The sequence below is a fragment of the Corvus cornix genome, chromosome 2, assembly GCF_000738735.6.
Source record: "Corvus cornix cornix isolate S_Up_H32 chromosome 2, ASM73873v5, whole genome shotgun sequence".
In the NCBI taxonomy this organism is placed as follows: Eukaryota; Metazoa; Chordata; class Aves; order Passeriformes; family Corvidae; genus Corvus; species Corvus cornix.
Genome location: NC_046333.1, coordinates 31,998,606 through 32,017,260, shown reverse-complemented (window position 1 = coordinate 32,017,260; position 18,655 = coordinate 31,998,606). Strand labels below are relative to the sequence as shown.

Below are 18,655 nucleotides of genomic sequence, written 5' to 3'. Positions count from 1 at the left end.
CAGAGATGTTTGTTTGCCAGTGTCTAATCTTGAAGATTTCTTCAGAAAAGTATTATTTGATATTGTAGTTTCAGATTCTGCTGCACACTGATGCCATGCTGTTTGTAAATAAGACATTGGAAGGATTTTTTAATGAGGGACAGTTAGAAGAGTGTTGGTTTGTTTAGCAAGGCAAAGTAAAGGCTGGACGAAAAGACTGCTGCATATAAACAATCAAAGAGGCAAGAAGCACAGCACTGGTGAAGAAAGGCATTCATGCAAGGTAATGAACACTTTTTGCATACAAGCAAAAAAGTATAAAGGGGTGTCAATACATATGGATAGACTGGAAATTTGACAAGGTTTATTCACTGGGGCAGTCAAACCTATAGCAGCCTCCCAAGGGGAATGGCAGATATGAAAAAAACCAAGCTGTATTTGTGATTATGCTCAAAACATGTATGGGAAAGGAGTTTGGGATGGTGCACGGATAGCAAGGTGTGAACCTCATCAACCAGTGGGTCTCTGCTAATTCTCCACTGAGAAAGGTCTGCCAGTGAAATGGTGCAAGGGACAGCTGTAGGAAGTGGTGGGTGAGGTTTCATGAGACCCACCGGCTGTAGTACGAAGAGAAACTCAAAAACCATGAGAAGGACCAGTAAGTTTCACAGCTGCACTGGGTAAGTATCCTCTCCATTTACTGTGTCACATAAAAATCATGTTTTCCACTGACACCTCCATGTCAATGCCAGGTGAAAAATTAATCTTCCAGGCTCAGGGCACACTCCTACTGAGCAGCTGCAGCAAGATGTGTGGTCAACTGGACACTATTGCTCTACTTGCCTGTAAAACAGGCGAAAGCCTTTTCTTTAGAAGAGGGACTGCCAGTAAGGAAGGTGAGGACAAGAGGACATAGTCTTTAAGCTGTGCCAACGGAGGTTTAGGTCGGATATTAGGAGGAATCTTTTCACAGAATGAATGATTAGATATCGGAATGTGCTGCCCGGGGAGGTGGGGGAGTCGGTGGAGTCCCCGTCCCTGGAGGTGTTTACGGAAAGACTGGAAGTGTCACTCAGTGCCACGGCCTGGTCGACAGAGTGGTGTTCGGTCACAGGTTGCGCTCGATGATCTCGGAAGTCTTTTCCAAACGAATTCCGTGGCAGAGCAGCCACGGCTGGATGGACTCCGGGCACGCAACACAAGGAAGCCCTGGGCGGCAGGGCCGCACACAGGGTCAGACGCAGAACGCGGAGATGCAGCTCCGCGATCCCATACCCAGGGAAGCGGGATCGCCCGCCCTTCCGGCCGCCGCCAGCCCCTCAGGTCCCCCCGCGCGGGCGGGCGGGCGCGTGCGGCCGGATTGGGCGGCGCTCCTGTCAATCAGCGCCCGCGTGAGCGCACCGCCCCCTCTTCCCGTCGTGCCCGCGCGCGGCGGGCGCTGAAATTCAAATCCCGGTAGCGGTTGGGGCGAGGGTTCGGCTCTTCGCGGGCGGCCCTGCGCGAGCGGACCCTGCGCGAGCGGCGGCACCGCGATGGACCCCTTCACCGAGGTGAGGGCATGGCCCAGCCCGGCTCCTGGGTCGTCAGCTGGGGAGGCGGCGAGTTGTCAGTGTCGGGGACCGCAGGGAAGGGAGCCGCTCCTTGCACCGCGCTCTCCGGGCGGGATAGTTGCTCCTGGCTGAGCCCTGTCAGCCACCCTCGTCCTCGCTCGCGGGGGGATTTGCGGGCTTGGAGCGACCCTCTTTCCCGGCAGCGGGGAGACCCTCGCTGCCCCGCCCCGCCTTGCTCCTGCCGGTGCCTCCTCTCCCGGAGCCGCCCGGGCGCTGTCAGATCCTGCTGGGAGAGGACAGAGCATGGGTGATTCGCGCAAGGGCTTGCGGAGGAGAGGCCCTTCCCAAGGCGGGCGTCTGCCTTTCATGCGCGTCTGGCAGATAAGATTTTCAGCGGGCACGGGAGGGACCCCGGGAGCAGATGGGAGCGCTGTTGACGCACTCTGTGTCTGCCATACCTAAAGGTCGGATCATAAGTCTGCCCAAAGCGGAGACCATCTGATAAAAAATGCGTCCTATTTGGCACTATTGCCACCTGCGACTGGTCATATTCGTTGGTAGGCACAGTTTCTCTTTTTTTTTTTTTTTTTTTTTTTTTTTAAACCCATCAGTTGTTAGGGTGCATTGGCTGTGTGTGTGCTTAAGTTATACAGAGGCAAAATTGTAGCAAAATGAGGAATTGACCACCTTGAATCTGTCTGAAGGTTGAAGGTTTCTTAAAGATGCTGTGCTTTATACTTCTGATTTCATGTCAGAGGTATAAAGTTTTAAAGCCGTCTTGTGACGGCTTTGAGAAATGTCATAGTAACAAGGGCCTTCAATCCACAGCCTGCGTAAATAAAACCTGAACTACGTAAAAAAAAAAATTCAAATCAGCTACAGTGATTAAATACTCTCTCCTCCCCTTTTAAACAATCTGTTTATCAAACTGACATGCTTCAAATAATTTGAATGCCCAAAAAAGGTGACTGCACAGATCTGATTTTAAAAAGATGAACATAAGGTGTTCATCTGAATAGATTTACTAAATGTGTTATGCCAAGGCAGTTCTACCCTACCCCCATGTAAAGTTTTGCTAAGTGTAAACATCTAAAACCTTCTTCCTTAGTTGGTAGTGAGTGACATGATCCAGCATGTCTTAAATAAACTTCAAGTTCAGACTACTGAATCAAGTTTAAAATGGTTTTGCATACTGGGAGATATTCCAACCTCTACACGCCCTTCTTGTGCATAAGCTAACTTTGAAATGCTTTGAAAATGACCAACTGTGAGGCCACTCCCCAGAGTAAACTTCATTCAAGTGCTAGCCGGTATTGCAGTGTGCATAAAAAGTCAGTTTATCAAGAATACTTCTGCTGTGGAGGACATTCCAGTGTTGTGTAAAGTTCTGACCAATATTAGTGTCCTAGTATTGAAGTTTAGTCACTTTCCCCAAAGTTCTGTGAAAACAAAGCCTTTTACCACCTATTTATGTTCTGTGGTTTGTGTTGCTATTTTTTTTTTTCTTTTAATATAATCTTCCCTTAGTTTAAGTGTTTTCAGATAATCTTTGTCTACAAATTACCACGCTCTATTACTTGCAGGGACCTGGTGAGGCATTGTAAGTGTTGATTATGTAAAACAGTGTAATTTGAGCCTTAATTGGATGAAGCATACTGTTAATTCAGTGTATGCTGATCCCTTTGGCATAGCAAATTTTGTCTGTGTCTCAGTGAATTTAAGCTCAAATAAATCTTTCTGTAAGATTCAGTGGGATGCTTTCAAATCAGTTCTGAAATAATGTTTCTTTTGGTTAATCTTGCAAGGAAAAGCTAATAACCTTCTGAATTTCAACCAGATTATTAATTCAGATCGCACAGAGGAGATGGTGCAGTGGGTGCTTTTTCAGGATCGCAAGGAACATGCTGATTGTGACTTTATAGCTGATTTTGTAACTCACCTTTCTTGCACAGAAGGCTTTGTTAGAAGTAGTCTAGGTTATTTAGTACTTTGAAGTAGTTTTTACTATTCTTAGAGGCAAGTATGGTTTCCTAGCATGGGGGATGAGCAAAGAGAAATAAGCGATGCAGTTGTTTGGGGAAAATTTGCAAATGTGAGGTTTGAAGTTAACTGTTCCTTCAATTGCTCCCTTTGCTCTATCCTGCTAGTAAAGCAGGGTAATTAGAACAAATTCTTGTAATCATATATGGGCCTGAGTGTCTTCTCTAATATGTACTTTAAAACATACTTTTGTAAAACTGAGGTGGTCCATTAACATTTGAAGTTTTTTTCTGATTTTTAGAAAGTGCTTTTGTAACACAGTGATCCTCTGATTTTGACTTAGTAGTCTTCAGATTCCTTGATGTAATAAAGTAGGTAATGCTCTCATGCACTTCATGTGGTTCTTGGGGCTGTTCTGTGCAGGGTCAGGAGCTGGACTTCTAGTGGGTCCCTTCCAACTCAGGATATTCTAGGATTTTAGACTTCTATGATACTCTGAAACTTTGTCATTAGAACAGTTGGAGAATGTACTTGGAGAGATTACCCTGTTGATGAACTTGGAAAGTAATCCTCTGGTTGTGGAGTGTGGCTTACTCATCGTGTGTTAACAGCACCGTTGGCATAATGGCAGTTGCATGGAAAATTTGAGATGCAAGAAGCCAATAGGAGCCAGAGCTGAACAACAGAGGCGTGCATTCTTGGGAAGTGACATCTCATTTGTAACAACTGAAACTCTATTTTGCTCAACTAACAAACCAGAAAGGAATGTGACTCTATTTGAATAGAACTGTAGGAATACTGTTGTAAGAGATGGTCAACTTTTTGCAAGAACTGTTAATTTAACTCGCCTTTGGGATTTTTTTTTTAATGTGGGTATTATGTGTGCTTTGTAGTTCTGCATTTTGGAAATAAGGAAAGCTGACTTGGGAACACAACTAACATGGAACCTGCATTGAAGGCACTCATAGCATTTTATGCAGTGTGGTTTGGGATTTTTTTTTTTCCAAATTCCTTCTCTTCTGTGAAAGTTAGCAAAGCTGAGATTTGCTTTCACAAAAAAACTGTTGAGATTGACATTCTGTTTGTCCTGTGTTGCCCTACAATGGAACATTGTTTAACACTTCAGCCTTAGACAGTTAAAAATGTGAAATGTGTATTTAATTGCTGTGCAACAGGACAGATAATAGCTGGCACAGTTCTCACAATAATTTATGTGCCACCAAACAAGTGCAGTTTATATGCTTCCCTTTAAAGGCCATTAGTTCAATCTCACAATTTCTTGTCTCAAAGGACCTTAAAACCTCGATCAAAAGAGTAATTAAGTATCCTTTAGGTGTGATCAAACTGAGTGATAATGACTTACAAGTGCTATATTTAAAACAAACAAACAAACCACAGCCTATTTTAAACTTGAATACTGTAAGGAATCATTTTGTACTAGTGTTGAACATTTACTAAAACAGCTATTTTGTATTGAATATAATCAGAGTACTCAAATTTCCAATGGGCAGCAAATGAAAAAGAATGTTTTTATATAGCTTTATTAGTATTTCTTTATGTTTTTCTGCATAGAGATAGCTTAATAAACAGGCTGTTTATCATAATATAGCTAGCTATATCATCAGTCTATTCTTAAAATTTAGGCTTGAGGCAAAGAAATTCACCTTTTGATTTAGGGGGTGTAATAGCAATTTTTTTTTTTTTTAAATATTGACTGCCATGCATTTATTTGTTGAACTTTTTTACGACCTCTTGACAATCGCTTCAATGCTGTTTATTTTGTTACAGGGCTAGTGCCAGTCAGGTGACTTGACCAGATGCTTTAGCAATGTGTCAGAAAACCCTACTAGCAAGACTTGACAGATCAAGACTGTCATATGGTGATTCAGGATAAAAAAAAAAATTACTTTCAAACATTTCTGATGACTTTGGGGTCTATAGGAGCCCCTCCTCTTTAATTTTGCCATTGCTTGTGTCTCTCTAGCCTGATTTTTTTTCAGAGCCAAGCTAGTTGGAGACAATAGTTGATTTAATGACTGGAATTTGGAACCTACCAGCTATATATGCTAAACAGAATTCCACCATCTTTTACTCTGAGCCGTTACTAGTTAACACACTGCAGTCTGTGGTAACACATGACTTATTGATCACTCAGAAACTCCTCGAAAGAACCCGTGCCAGGCGAGAGAACCTGCAGAGGAAAATGGCGGAGCGGCCCAAGATGGGGGCGAGACCCACAATGCAGACCAAGAGAGCCAGAGAGCCTTTGGCAGACACTGGTAACCAGGCACCTCTTCCTGGTGATGAAGGTATTTTGCAACATGTTTAATAAAGATTGTCTTGATAGAAGTCCCATTTTCTTTCCAAAGGGAAAGTGAAACCATTGAGCATTTATCTTAAACTAAACAGTGATGGATGCAGTTACCTGGCCACTAGGACTAGCTCGTGTTTAGCTGGACCTGAGAGCAGGTGTGTCAAGTCATTAGTAAGCTATTTAGAAATAATTGTGTAGTGCCAAAGAGAGTGCCTTGTGCTTGGTAGATTTGGGAAGGGCATTTTTTTGGGAAGCATATTAGGGTATTCATAAACCACAACTTTATTTGCACTACAATTTTGTATTGTCGGGAAAATATTTTAGATTGTTTGAATACTAATTTTCTTGAATACTCTGACCCATCCAGTAAAACCAGATACAAAGCCATCACCATCAAAGAGGCTCTGCTCAAACGATACAGAGACTCAGGCCTCTAGTTCGGAGAACATACAACCAGTTCCTTCAAGTTCCACAAGCCATGATTCCCCTCAGATGACTTCAGAATCACATGAAACTACTTCTAACAGAGCTTCATTGGTCCAGCCTCTTGAGAAAGTAAAACCAAACACCAAGTCAGAAACTCCTGCAGCCCCTTCAGTCAAAACACGTATGCAGAAGTTGGCAGAACAGCGGCGCTGCTGGGATAGTGAGGGTATGTTTCACTTGTTAAGCACCATTGGTGTCTCTCCGTGATTGTATTGATGATTATGTTGGCTAGAATAAGATAATTTTGTGTGTGTGAAGGTTAATATTTTCATAAAGAGTTCTAAGACAACACTAAGGCAGGCCTGAAATATTGAAGCTGTTGTCTACAGCTTAATTTTAAACTTTTTTTTCCTCTACTAGTCTGATGCCTTGCTCCTCACAACAGTGACATAAAACTAGTAAACTGCTTGATTAAAAATGTTTAATTTGATTAGTCTCAATGCCTCCAGGGATAGTAGTTTGATTCTGCTGATGGCAGGAACATCTAATTGTTGATAAACTCAATATATAGTACAATGCAAAAGATGCAAATATATCTCAATGTATTTTGTTAGCAAAATAAAAGTGCTTTCCTTTTTTTCAGATCCCTCTGAATGTGTTCCTCTGTCTCCTCTCCAGTCAAAAGATCTGTCTGTTTCTCCACCTAAGCAGAGATCTAATGCCCTGACAAGTGAAACCCCTATTGGGAGAAGAGGCCGTTTAGCTAACCTTGCTGCTACTATTGGTTCCTGGGAAGATGACCTAAGTCATCCATCTGCAAAGCAAAACAATGCACAAGAACAGCCTGGCACTACTTGTTTATCCAAATTGTCCACTACAAGTGGAGCATCTGCTAGAATCAATAGTAGCAGTGTAAAGCAGGAAGCTGCATCCTGTTCTCAAAGGCTTGTTGAGGCTTCTATTAATAAACCAGCAAACTCAAAGAGAGCGGTGAGTGTCTGATTTAGTTGCTGATTAAAAATTGATTTGAGTATTGTATTGGGGCGGACAAATGTTAGCACATAACTGTTTAATCTGGATCTAAAGATTTGGTGTGAGTCATCTTAGTCTATTTACAACTTCTGCTTTATTGCAATCCCACATGCCCTTTTTTAATAGCAGATATGAAACAGCTTAGCATTCCTTTTATTGAGACTTAAAGATGAGAGTACTTATGTGTTTTGTCAATGTACTTGATTGCTGCTCTTGACCATCAGAAGGGGGACTTGTTACAGAGATACTGGCTTTCACTCTGTAACTCCATGTAGTTGATTGTCTGAAATCGTAAATATTATTGCTGTACAAAGACTTAATCAGAATGATGAAATTACTAGTACCAGACACCTATTGTTCAATTTATGCCATTTCTGCAATGACAGTATCTGCCATGTGCATTCATGTTTAGAGAAATGTGGGAATATACCTGAAATAGCTGGCAAGAGCACCTGGAATCAAATGCTGAAACAATTTGAAATACTGGATAAAAAAAATCTATTAAAAGCTTAACACCTGGCTTTTTCTTTTGTTGAAGGAATATATGTATTAGGTGATAGTATGATATGCAGAGTGCTTTCATCCTTTTTCCTCTTGAGAGAATAAGAATGTAAGTCTCATGGTTTTTTTTTTTTTTTCCTTTTTCCCTTGTTGAGGATCCAAACAAATTTTTACCACAATCCTCAAGAGTCACTGCTCCCTGTTCTAAAGAATCTGAAGTACAACAACTGCCAACAGAGAATCTCTGCAGTCCTCGGAAAACTGAAGATAAACAGCAAACAGCAAAGTCAGCTTTGCCTCAACCAGTTCAGTCCAAAGCAGAGCCAGTCAAAGGAACACATGTGCAACTTGAACCTAAGGGTAAACCCACAACACCAGGTAGGCTGTTTTTCAGCTTCTGTAAATACTCATTCAAATTAGGCCTATGTGTTCTGTGTTGAAAACTACATATTTAAGAATTTAAGGTACCATACCAGATAATACCTATTTCCAGCTGTAACTTGAATAAAATGCTGATGAGTTCTGTGATAATTGTTGTAAGTTGTACAGCTTCTGTACTTTGCAGGGGACATTTTCTTGGACATGGTTTTAGTAACTCTTAAGAGCAAAAGCAGCCTAACATGTAAACTGAAATTTTTCAAAGTTTATTTCAGATGGTTGGATACTGTATGTATCCATTCAATATAATGTTAAGAGCCAGCATATTTAGAAGAAATCAAAGCTTGGTGCCACATAGGTGCTCTAACTTTGTGGTGTCTTTATTTTCAGTGGTAGCACTGATGTCAAAACAAGTGAACATCCCCAGTTTTAAATTCAACTGCTTATTATGTCAGAAATCTGGACTAACAGCTTGAACTCTTTGAAGTGGTGGCCAGAAAAGCAAGTGTTCATCTTTAGATATGCTGACAATAAAAGACAACCTTAATCAAGTAGGGTGGATGCCAAACAATATATCTGCCTCATATACAAGATTGCTTATTTTCATGAGAGATACAAGTGGGGCTGGTTGTGGAGGAAATTTGGAAAAGGCAAACCAGTTTAAATAACTGGTGTGTTACATGTGGACTGTAGTAAGAGACAGACATCTTCTTGCTCTGATTTACTGTTTTATTAATATCAGTGTTATGATTTGCACTTCAGGTTCAGTTTGTATTAAGTATAATGGAGTAAGAGCTATAAAGGAGACAGCTTAATTGCTTCTCTGGGAACCTTCGTCAGGATACAAAGTTGCAGTGATTTCTTTATTTTTGAGAGTTTCTTTCAAGGCAAAAAAATTGTTCTTGTAGGGGGATCAGGAATTAAGCCCTTCCTGGAACGCTTTGGGGAGTGCTGTCAAGAGCGTAGTGCACGCAGCCCTGCTACAAATACTCCGGGGTGCAGAACACCCATTGTTACCCCAAATACAAGGACAATCCAGGAGAGGCTTCTCAAACAAAATGAAAATTCCTCCACTGCCAGTTTAGCCCTTCAACTTAAACAGGTATGAGTTGTTACATTCATAGCTAACTTATAAGCTTGGGGAAGGTTATTACTGTTCTGCACCTACCTGAAGAATCTGAAATTTTGTCACATCTTAAAGCTGTCAGCTTTTCTCCCATTTCCCTTCATTTCTTTAGGAACGTGAACGAGAACTTGCATGCCTTCGTGGCCGATTTGATAGGGGCAATCTGTGGAGTGCAGAGAAAAGTGACAGTTCAAAGAGGAAGCTTCCAGAAGCTAAAATGGTAATGTGTTAACCTCGTCAATCAAGATAAGATAGTCTGGATTGCTTTAACATGTTCTGAACACAGGGTTAGATGTGGAAATGTATATAAGAGATAAAAACCTATGCTTTGGGAATGCCTGGGGTGCACAAGATGACTTGTCAAGTGATTTGTATGATTATTAAAGAATTACTAGATTTTTTTACCTCTTGTAGACTTAACTAAGACAAGTGATACTGCATTGAGCCAATTGATTTATTTACTTCTTGACAATGTTAAGTGTGGGGGGTTTTATGTTCTATAACTGCAAAAGCAAAAGAGCTCCTCATGCAAGCATTTAATATTTACTACTTCAGCTAAATATCTTAGATAAATAGGATACTGGATAGGCAACCTCTTTTTCCTAGCAGGTGTTAAAATGTGGTTTTTTTCTGGTAGTTTTTTTTTTTTAGTCACTTTGAACATTACCACCTGAATGCATTCTGTTTTTATTCTTGCCAGGAAAGCCAATCTCAGACTAGTCCAAAACATCCTTCTAGCTCAGATGCCTCTGCTCTTGCATCATCAGAAGACACACCAGCAGGTGACAGGCCAGCAAAGTCTCCCAGTGTGGAGTCTTCGGGTGAGTCACAGTTTGCCTGTGACTAGTGCTGTACTGGAGCACTGCACTAGATATTCATGGAGCAGAGAAAAAGGCCAGTAACACTGACGTGTGGAACTGGACCCTCCTTTGGTTACTGATTGTCTTATCTAAGTCTTCTCATATGATAGTAGTACTCTGCACTCCTATACCACTTGGAAGAATGGCAAGGCAAGATTTTCTTTGGTTTTTAATGGGTATACCTGTGTTTCAAACTTTATTGGAGGTTAAGTGTAGGGAAGTGAATGACAATTGTCAGTTACAGATTTAGTCTATTCTGTACCTGAGTATCCAAATTTCCACAAGAATCTAGTGGAGGGAACATTTCCCTTGTCAGTATCCCTTTATGATATTAATTATTATGGTAGGACACATGAAAAGAATTTTGAGGTGCTCCTGACATCCTTTCTGGTGTTTACTGAGTGGAAGAATCTTCAACTCTGTGAAACAGCTGTGAACTTAGTTAACACTCTTGGTAGCCTGTTTACTTGTAAGGTCTATCAAATGTCCTTCTAGAATAATTGGGTTTGCATGCAGTGGTTTCTGTGTAGTGGATTTTTTTGTTTGTCTTTTTAAAATTCTCCCTTTTTGCTTTTGAGTGGCTGCACTCCACTATGGTCTCAGCATCATTTCTTGTGGTATAAGTTTCAGATATAAAGATATATAAAGATTCTGATTATAAGATAGAAGTCTAGATGTACAGGTTGTGGAGGGTATTCTAATGGGTTTTTTTTATGTGTGGCTAACTGGAATATTTAATCTATTGGTCTTTTTGTTAGTAAAACTTCTACAATTCAGTAACTAAAATAAAATTTAAAGGCTAGACATAATACTTCTTTTCTTTATAAACCCCTTAGATACTTCTAAATGTGAAGAGGCTGATAAACCCAGTCCTCTGAAGACTGCTGAGTCAAAGAGCCCTGTAAAAGCGATGTCTGTCTCAAAACTTGAACAACTTGATGAGAAACCAAAAGGTTTGTATTGAGTAGATGAGTATTAATGACTTAGGTCTCTGTTGCCACTTGTCTAGGACAGTGTTAATATCCTTCAAGTATGAATAATGAATTCACCATCCCTATGCTGATCCCCATGTGTTTTGTAATGAGGTTTATATAAAACAAATCAGGAAAGTTCTTTTATCATACATAACCCTTCTCTCTTGATGTTCAAGTCTTCAAGGAATATTAAAAAGTTGATATTAAAAGTTCATTGGGAGAGGACAGAAATGACTGCTCTGCTGTTGGACTTGCAGTTAAGCTTCAGATGCATTTGAAATGAAAAGGTTGAAATTTGCCTAAAAGGTGCATCTTTTCATTCCCTTTCTACATTGATTATGCAGTATATGTAAAAATAGTATATTAAAATAGCCACAGAAGTGTACTTTGGGGTTCTATATGCCCGACTATAAGAAGTGCTTTTTAATCAAGCTTGCTTGAAAAGCAAAACGAGTTTGCTTTTCTGTTTGTTTAATGGGAGTCTTGATGCTACTAATATGTTTAAAAATGTCACCCTTCAGATGAAGTATATGAAGGCAAAATGCGTGTGGATGATGAGATGAATAGCTCAAAAGTGATAAATGAGATTTTTGAAATTCTTCAAGAGGATGGTCCAGACATAGAAAAGCTGAAGAAAGAAATGAGCATGAGCCTGGAAGGTGAAAGTGATGAGGATGAGCAGGAAGAGTCGCTGAATATTTCATCAATGTCTCTGTTAACCCCACTAGTGGAATCTGTTGGTTCAGAGGTGAGAATTATTAGGAGGGTGGGGAAGGGCTTGTTTATCACACAGAGAGGTACAATTTGCTTGTGAGCAGTGATATTTTGTAGTATTAGGATATCTGGGCTAAAAAAAGTTACAAATTATATTTTGCTAATGAAAGCATAATGAGGCAAAATTATTTTTCTCTGAAAACAGTGTAGCATATTGGATTCTCTGCTTAACAAGTGGTCTTCTGCTAAATCAAATCTGTTACTAGTACTGGATTTGCAGCGCTATCCGTGCATTCAATGGAGTTGACCGCAGATGAAAAATCTGAAGAGAAGTACTTATGTAACTACTGATGTGGAAACTAAAGGTGGCATCTCATCGAGTTCAATAATCTGTTGGTGTCCTTAAGATAAATAAATGAACTTGCTCTATATCCATATTCGTAAAATATCATCTGTTAACTAGTATTAAGCAAATTTACTGTTTATATGCAGAACAAGTAAAGGAGAGAGAAAACAGATAATAATTATGTGAACAGATATCTGTAACACAATGTTTTCTTTTCCTCAGGCCTTTGGCTCTCCTTCTAAGTCAACTGGGGAAGGTAGCAGTATCAGTGATGTAAGTCTGAAGTCTGAGAAGTTCCAAAGGGCTCGAGTTCCCAGGGCGGAATCTGGAGACAGTATTGGCTCTATGTCAGAAGATCGCAACCTTCCTTATAGGTAATAAACATAACCCCCCACCCCTGGTTCTGTGTACAAGTTATGACACTGGCTTTTTTAACTCTACTAATGATGCATACTGCTCAAATTACAAAACTCAGACTACAAATTAAGCTTGTTTTGTAAGATCTCAGTTTTTATCAAGAACTGTGTAGTCTTTTATGTTGCTTAAAATCAGCTCATAGAATGCTTTCTTTAAAGCCATTTTGGCAAGTTGGAAAACATCAATATGTAATACATATCCATGAATATATTAAAAAAAAGCTTGGCACTCCTGTGAAACATTTTGTGGGGTTTCCTTTTTTAAAAGTGTCGATGCGTACAGATCCCAAAGATTTAAGGAAACTGCTCGTCCTTCAATAAAGCAAATCATTGTTCGCAAAGAAGATGTTGCTGCCAAACTAGAAATGAGAAGAAATGGCCCATCTGATCAAGTCAATATCAAAAAGAAAATGCAGGTATATAATATGCCTCTTAAAATCCTTTTTCTTATCTACTGTTTCCAAATTTAATTGCCCCGGTGAATGTCCAGGACATTAACATACTGCTTAGAACTGCAAAATTAGGTTGTTTCACATAAATATCTAGTGGTAGGGAATGATAATGCATAATTTGAACAGGTAATGCTTCTCTTAAAAGATTAGTGTTATAGATTAAGTCTGGAGAGAACAAGCCATTATTTTGAGAAGGAGACAGAATCTGTGTCTTATCACTTACTGCCTTTGAATTAGGTAGAATTTGTAACTACATCTTTCAGTAGGTAATACTTTGATCTTTACTAGTGCTTTGTTCATCTATATTGCTGAATTTCTGGTTAGCTGCTGCTTCCCCTGGTGAAGGGAAGACTAGACTGGATATGGAACATAAAATATTAGTCTTTCTCTTTTCACCATACCTCTGAGATCAGAAAATTTATGCTGCAATGTTCTTTTGCTGAAGTAACAGTAAACTGCAAGGTTTTTGTAGTTTGATATCTAAAGGATCTGATTTTCTTCTGAAGCATTGACCCCAAAAATGCTCATCTGGAGGCATTTCCTTGTTTGAATGCAACACTAAATCTCTTCTTGTTAAGTGTTTTTACTACTGGTTTACTCTAGGAGCTGAACAACGAGATCAACATGCAACAGACAGTGATTTATCAAGCCAGTCAAGCTCTGAACTGCTGTTTTGATGAGGAACATGGAAAAGGGTCACAAGAAGAAGCAGAAGCAGAGAGACTTCTTCTCTTCGCAAGTAGGTTTTTGTACTCAATTCTAAGTTCAATTCTTTGTAATGAACATTTCAACAGGGTTCATAATTTCTTCCCCATGCATTTATTGTATTACATTGTGGCCATTTTTTAATAGTTCTTCACCTGGAAAAAAGAACAGGATAGCATCTGTTTTGTCTCAGCTCTTTTTATAGGCAAGAGGACATTTTTAGTATCTTTCTTGACTGTAATATTCCTACTGTGCTGTAAAATGATTAACATTTAAGTTGCATTTTACATACTTACGGCAGAAAAAAAATTGTTCAGTACTTTTTTTTCTGTTGAACTATAATTAATTTCTTCATGCAGCTGAGAAGAGAACTGCTTTATTGGAAGAATTGAATAAACTGAAGAGTGAGGGACCACATAACAAAAGAAATAAAGCTGCTTCTACATCTGCTGAATTTGCTCCCTCCAGGGGATCTGTTTCCATTTCAGAAATGCGTCTACCTCTAAAAGCAGACTTTGTATGTGGTACAGTTCAAAAGCCAGGTAAAACTATCAAACAAGAGCTTTATTTCTCTTCTCCTTCCTCATTCTCCCAACATATATTTCTGGTTCATTCTCCTTGGGTTTTGTGTGGGTTTTTTTTGGTGGTTTTTTTTTTTTTTTTTTTTTGTCTTCTGTGTTGATGTTCTCAGGAATCTAGGGGTAATGAAAATTTAGCTATGACGTTCAGTTCATCTGCTTCTGACTAATTTTTCAGTGTTTCAGTGAAAGCTGATGTGTGGTTAAGCTGGCAGACCTAAGGAGTATAAAGAACTAAGATTGTCTGCTGGATCTGACTGCAAGTCCTTCCTCTCCCTTTTCACGCACTGGTTTGTGTAGGTCTGGCTTGAGATGCCCCAGGCAGTAAAGCAGTTGCTGTGAATCCCATGGAGACAATTTTGCTAGCTATGCTAGTAGCATAAAGAAAATTAAAATGTTTTAAGAGTAATTTTATAAGCAAGTCTTGACTGTAACTAAATGTTTTAAGTGGGGTGAAACAGATGTGCTTAGTAGCAGTGCAGTACTTGGTGAGTCCTCTGGCTAACCAAATAATCTGATGTGTACTTACAGAAGCGGGAAATTACTATTATGTAATAATACTGAGATCTGGAGCAGAAAACATGGTTGCAACTCCATTAGCAAGTACTGCCAGCTCTCTGAATGGAGATGCTCTTACTTTTACTACAACGTTTACTATGTAAGTATAAAGAAACTCTTTTGAACCAGTTTGAACTCTGCTGGTGGAGCATGCATAAAAATGTTTAAAGTCTTAGTCATAAGAATGTCATATTCTGCAAAAAAGTTTGGAGAGATTTTGTGGTATAGCTATTTCCTTCTTCAAAAAATAGCTGGAAGGCACTTCTCTCAGAAGAGCAACCTAGACTTATTCTACCATCCATCAGCTATTTTAGCTCTTGTTTTTTCTACCTTTTGTTCTTTTCTGGAACACCTGCAATGACAGATGGATTGCTGTGCCTGAGATGTGTTTTTCTCTTTTGCAGCAACTAACATTTTATATAGCTATTTGGTTTTGTTATGTGGAAAAATAGTGCTCTTACAATTATAACTTCAATGCTCATATGTCAGCTAAATAGGTATTTTAAGTTTAAATGGCTGTTTGTTAGTAAGGCTTCAAAATAAATAAACAAACTCCCTTTTTAAAGTTCAGTTGAACTGGAATTTTCACTTAAAGAAATTTACTCAAAAAACCCAATCTGTCTCTAGAAGCATGTGCCAGAAGTGTGCTGAAGGGTGCAATCTGAGAAATGGTAGATGCACTTTATCTGCCCCTTGTCCTCCCATCCCCTTTTCTTCTCTGAGTTCTGGAAAGTATTTTTAAATAGTAATACACTAAAACCTTCTTGCTCCTTGGACAGTTATAAGGAGTAAAAGGAGGGAAGAAGTAAAGAGTAACTTAAAACCCAACGAAACCAACCAAAACAAACAAGTAAACAAAACCCCAAAACCCTGCCACAAACCAAAACAAAAGCCTTTTTGCTTCAGTTTGTTTAACTTGTTTTTATTTCTTCCCTTTTAGGCATGATGTGTCAAATGACTTTGAAATAAATATAGAAGTTTACAGTTGGGTATGTATCAATTCCTGTCAAGAGGAGGTGTAAGGGAGAATGATGTGCTGTACTTTCTTAATACCTTTTTGCCTTACAGGTGCAGAGAAAAGAAGTTACAAGCACGGATAAAAGGAAAAAGACAAATAAATCTAAGGTAAATGAAACCTGAAAATCAGTGTGCTGTTTCAACAGAAGGTGCACTAGGAAAACTGACTAATAGTCTTAGACAATCTGTTGCTTCCTTTTGCTCCCTTCTTGGAACATCTGCAATGACAGATGGATTATGGAGACCTATAGGAATTAGTAGATTGGACTTGCAGCACTTGGTTGAATCTGAAATATATTGGAGAGGAAGGAGAAGTCTTACTAGTTCTCCAACATGCTATGCTTTGCAGACCTTTATTTTACTAGGTGTGGGGCCTCCAATAGTGATTTACTGCCTGTTTTCTCCACTTCATTTAAACTACGCCAGTTTAAACTATGCCCTACCGTGGAGTTTGATTTTTCTTAAAGGTTTTATTGATTGACTGAAAACTCCTCTTTCTCCCCAGTACTAAGTAAAAGCCCTAGACACTTGCTTTTTAAAGCAAACATTGTTTTAACAAGGGTGTACATGTCAAGTGTTTGTGCTTTATTAAGGATATGTTTCCCTAAACAAGCCTTTCTGGAGGTGGTTTGGGGTTTTTTGTGGTGGTTTGTTTGTTTTGGGTTTTTTTTGGGGAGAGGGTGTGTGTATTTTTCTTCATTCTAATAGCTAGAGCACACAGTGAATTAATGGCTTCAGGTCTGATTTCCTCCTTGACAAGATATCTGTCACTTAGTAAAAACAAGAAACTTGAGTGTCTTTCAAAACAGTTGGAATGAGTACTTAAATCCCATGTCTGCAAGCAGAAATAGGAAATTTCTTTATTCTTTCATTTGGCACAATGAAAGCCTCCCATAGTGAAAGCTTCCACCTATTCTCTAATAAAAGTTTCAAATCCAGGGCTTACTTCCCTCCTGTGCTGTAGTTTAAAGGAACTTTTACTTGAAATGGAATGGTTTTGTGCTACTGTAGGTAAGTTGCTGATATGAGGCTATAGGTTTGCCAATGGCATCCTGTATTTGCTTTTCGACAAGCTGCTTAGACTTCTCTTTCAGCATCAAGAAGAGATGAGCACATAATTCTAATTCATGTTTAATATAGTCTCACTTAAACTTTGAGATTTTAATTTGAAAATAACAACGTATAATAGCAGTATATTGAACATACCCATACTTTTATTGTTAACTCTTACCTTTAGTAAGTAAATGTAACTTTGAAATCCCATTACATAGGTAAAAAGGCCTACTAAGATTGGGTTTTTTAAAATATGCTGCTCATCCCAAGGTAATGCATGCTTTAACTTTTCTGCAGTAATTATCTCTTTGATATGCAGCATTTCTTCCACTGAGCTATATTACATCCGGTCAAAACCCAAGATTTACTCAACACCATGAGTACCTGTTGGGGTCCCCTCCCCCTGCCATGGAGCCCTGGGAGAGGGGCCCTGATGGGAGGCACGGGGTTTCCCTGCCCCTGCTCAGATTCATTCCCCATTGGTTGGTTTGGGTTCCCTGATAACACCAAGGACCCTCGGGTCCTGTGACTGGAGGAGTTCCTGAGCTGAGCCCCGGCCATGCGGCTGGAGAAATAAACATCTCTGAAACATCTACCACGAATCTGTCCATATATACTTTGTTTCCACGGGACTCCTGGTTTGAAATATACTTGTTGCAGTAATCCCCGCTGCAGGGGGGAAGGGACCCCAACAAGTACCCATTCAAAATTTTAGATAAACCTTCAGTAGTTTCACTGTCTAGTTTTCATGCTAAGGTGGTGGACAAGTTCAGTAGCAAATGCATTTATCCTCTTGTATTCTTTTGTAGGTTATTACTCCAAAGAGATTATTAACATCTATTACCTCAGTAAGTATGAATGTAATATTGTAACAAGATCTGACTATGATCCCTTCCAAAGGCTGTATTCTCACACGGATTAAGGCTGTGCCCATAATAGGTTCTTTCTATCCCTTATGTAAGACTCCATTAATTGTCTAGTTTTCTGCCAAAATTTTGTGTCATCAGCTCAAGAAACAGCTCTGTTACACATGTAATGCCAAAAGTATGCAGTTACTGTACATTTATTTGGACTTTCTTTTCGATTTTTTTTTTTTCTATTTGATTGGATTTTTAAAAGTACTTCAAATCTAGTTTCTTTCTACCTTAGCTTTGTCTTCTGTAGAAACTGTCAGAAGTACTTTTTCACTAAGCTTTTATTTCTCTCTCTTTCTAGAAAAGCAACCTTCTTACTCCAGGTAAGTAAAGTCTAAACATCTTACGTCAAGATGAATAATCTACACTTGCTGTCAAAACTAGTATCTCAATAAATAATACTTGTAACATACAACAATTTGTGAGTAATAAACACTAAATTTGTTTCTATATTTGACTGTTGATGGGGAAGGACAGCATCTTTGAGTGTTTTTCTAAGTATATAAAAATGTTATACACATCTCTGACTAAAGTATGCATACTTGAGCTAGCTTTAGCAGAAATTGCAGCAATTAGGAGCTCATGAACTAAATCTGGAATGTCTACCATGCTGCTGCAACTAGTAAGATTCCTGAACCTGAACTACAGTGTGTGTTTCTGTTGATGTAAGTGCAAAGAAAAGGCGTACAATTTCTGGAAGATTGCAGTGTGTCACTTGAAAAGACATTACGAGATTGAAAAGTCACATTCCTACTGCAGGGCATGTGTGCTTTGTAGGGTGC

General features: G+C 39.3%; 1 protein-coding gene across 1 annotated transcript in view; it reads left to right on the top strand.

The window, feature by feature from the left end:
• Positions 1-1,420: 1,420 nt before the first annotated feature.
• The window catches only part of ANLN (anillin actin binding protein), a 29,171-nt gene continuing 11,936 nt past the window's right edge, over positions 1,421-18,655 (top strand). The window contains exons 1-19 of the mRNA XM_010398720.4: positions 1,421-1,529; positions 5,665-5,818; positions 6,191-6,475; positions 6,893-7,239; positions 7,938-8,160; positions 9,069-9,262; positions 9,399-9,506; positions 9,987-10,107; positions 10,983-11,099; positions 11,642-11,868; positions 12,403-12,554; positions 12,865-13,012; positions 13,652-13,787; positions 14,113-14,295; positions 14,863-14,989; positions 15,830-15,878; positions 15,958-16,014; positions 17,769-17,807; positions 18,175-18,196. Of these exons, the coding sequence (XP_010397022.1) occupies positions 1,512-1,529; positions 5,665-5,818; positions 6,191-6,475; positions 6,893-7,239; positions 7,938-8,160; positions 9,069-9,262; positions 9,399-9,506; positions 9,987-10,107; positions 10,983-11,099; positions 11,642-11,868; positions 12,403-12,554; positions 12,865-13,012; positions 13,652-13,787; positions 14,113-14,295; positions 14,863-14,989; positions 15,830-15,878; positions 15,958-16,014; positions 17,769-17,807; positions 18,175-18,196 (2,707 nt within the window). The 5' untranslated portion in view covers positions 1,421-1,511. The remainder of the gene's footprint in view (positions 1,530-5,664; positions 5,819-6,190; positions 6,476-6,892; positions 7,240-7,937; positions 8,161-9,068; positions 9,263-9,398; positions 9,507-9,986; positions 10,108-10,982; positions 11,100-11,641; positions 11,869-12,402; positions 12,555-12,864; positions 13,013-13,651; positions 13,788-14,112; positions 14,296-14,862; positions 14,990-15,829; positions 15,879-15,957; positions 16,015-17,768; positions 17,808-18,174; positions 18,197-18,655) is intronic.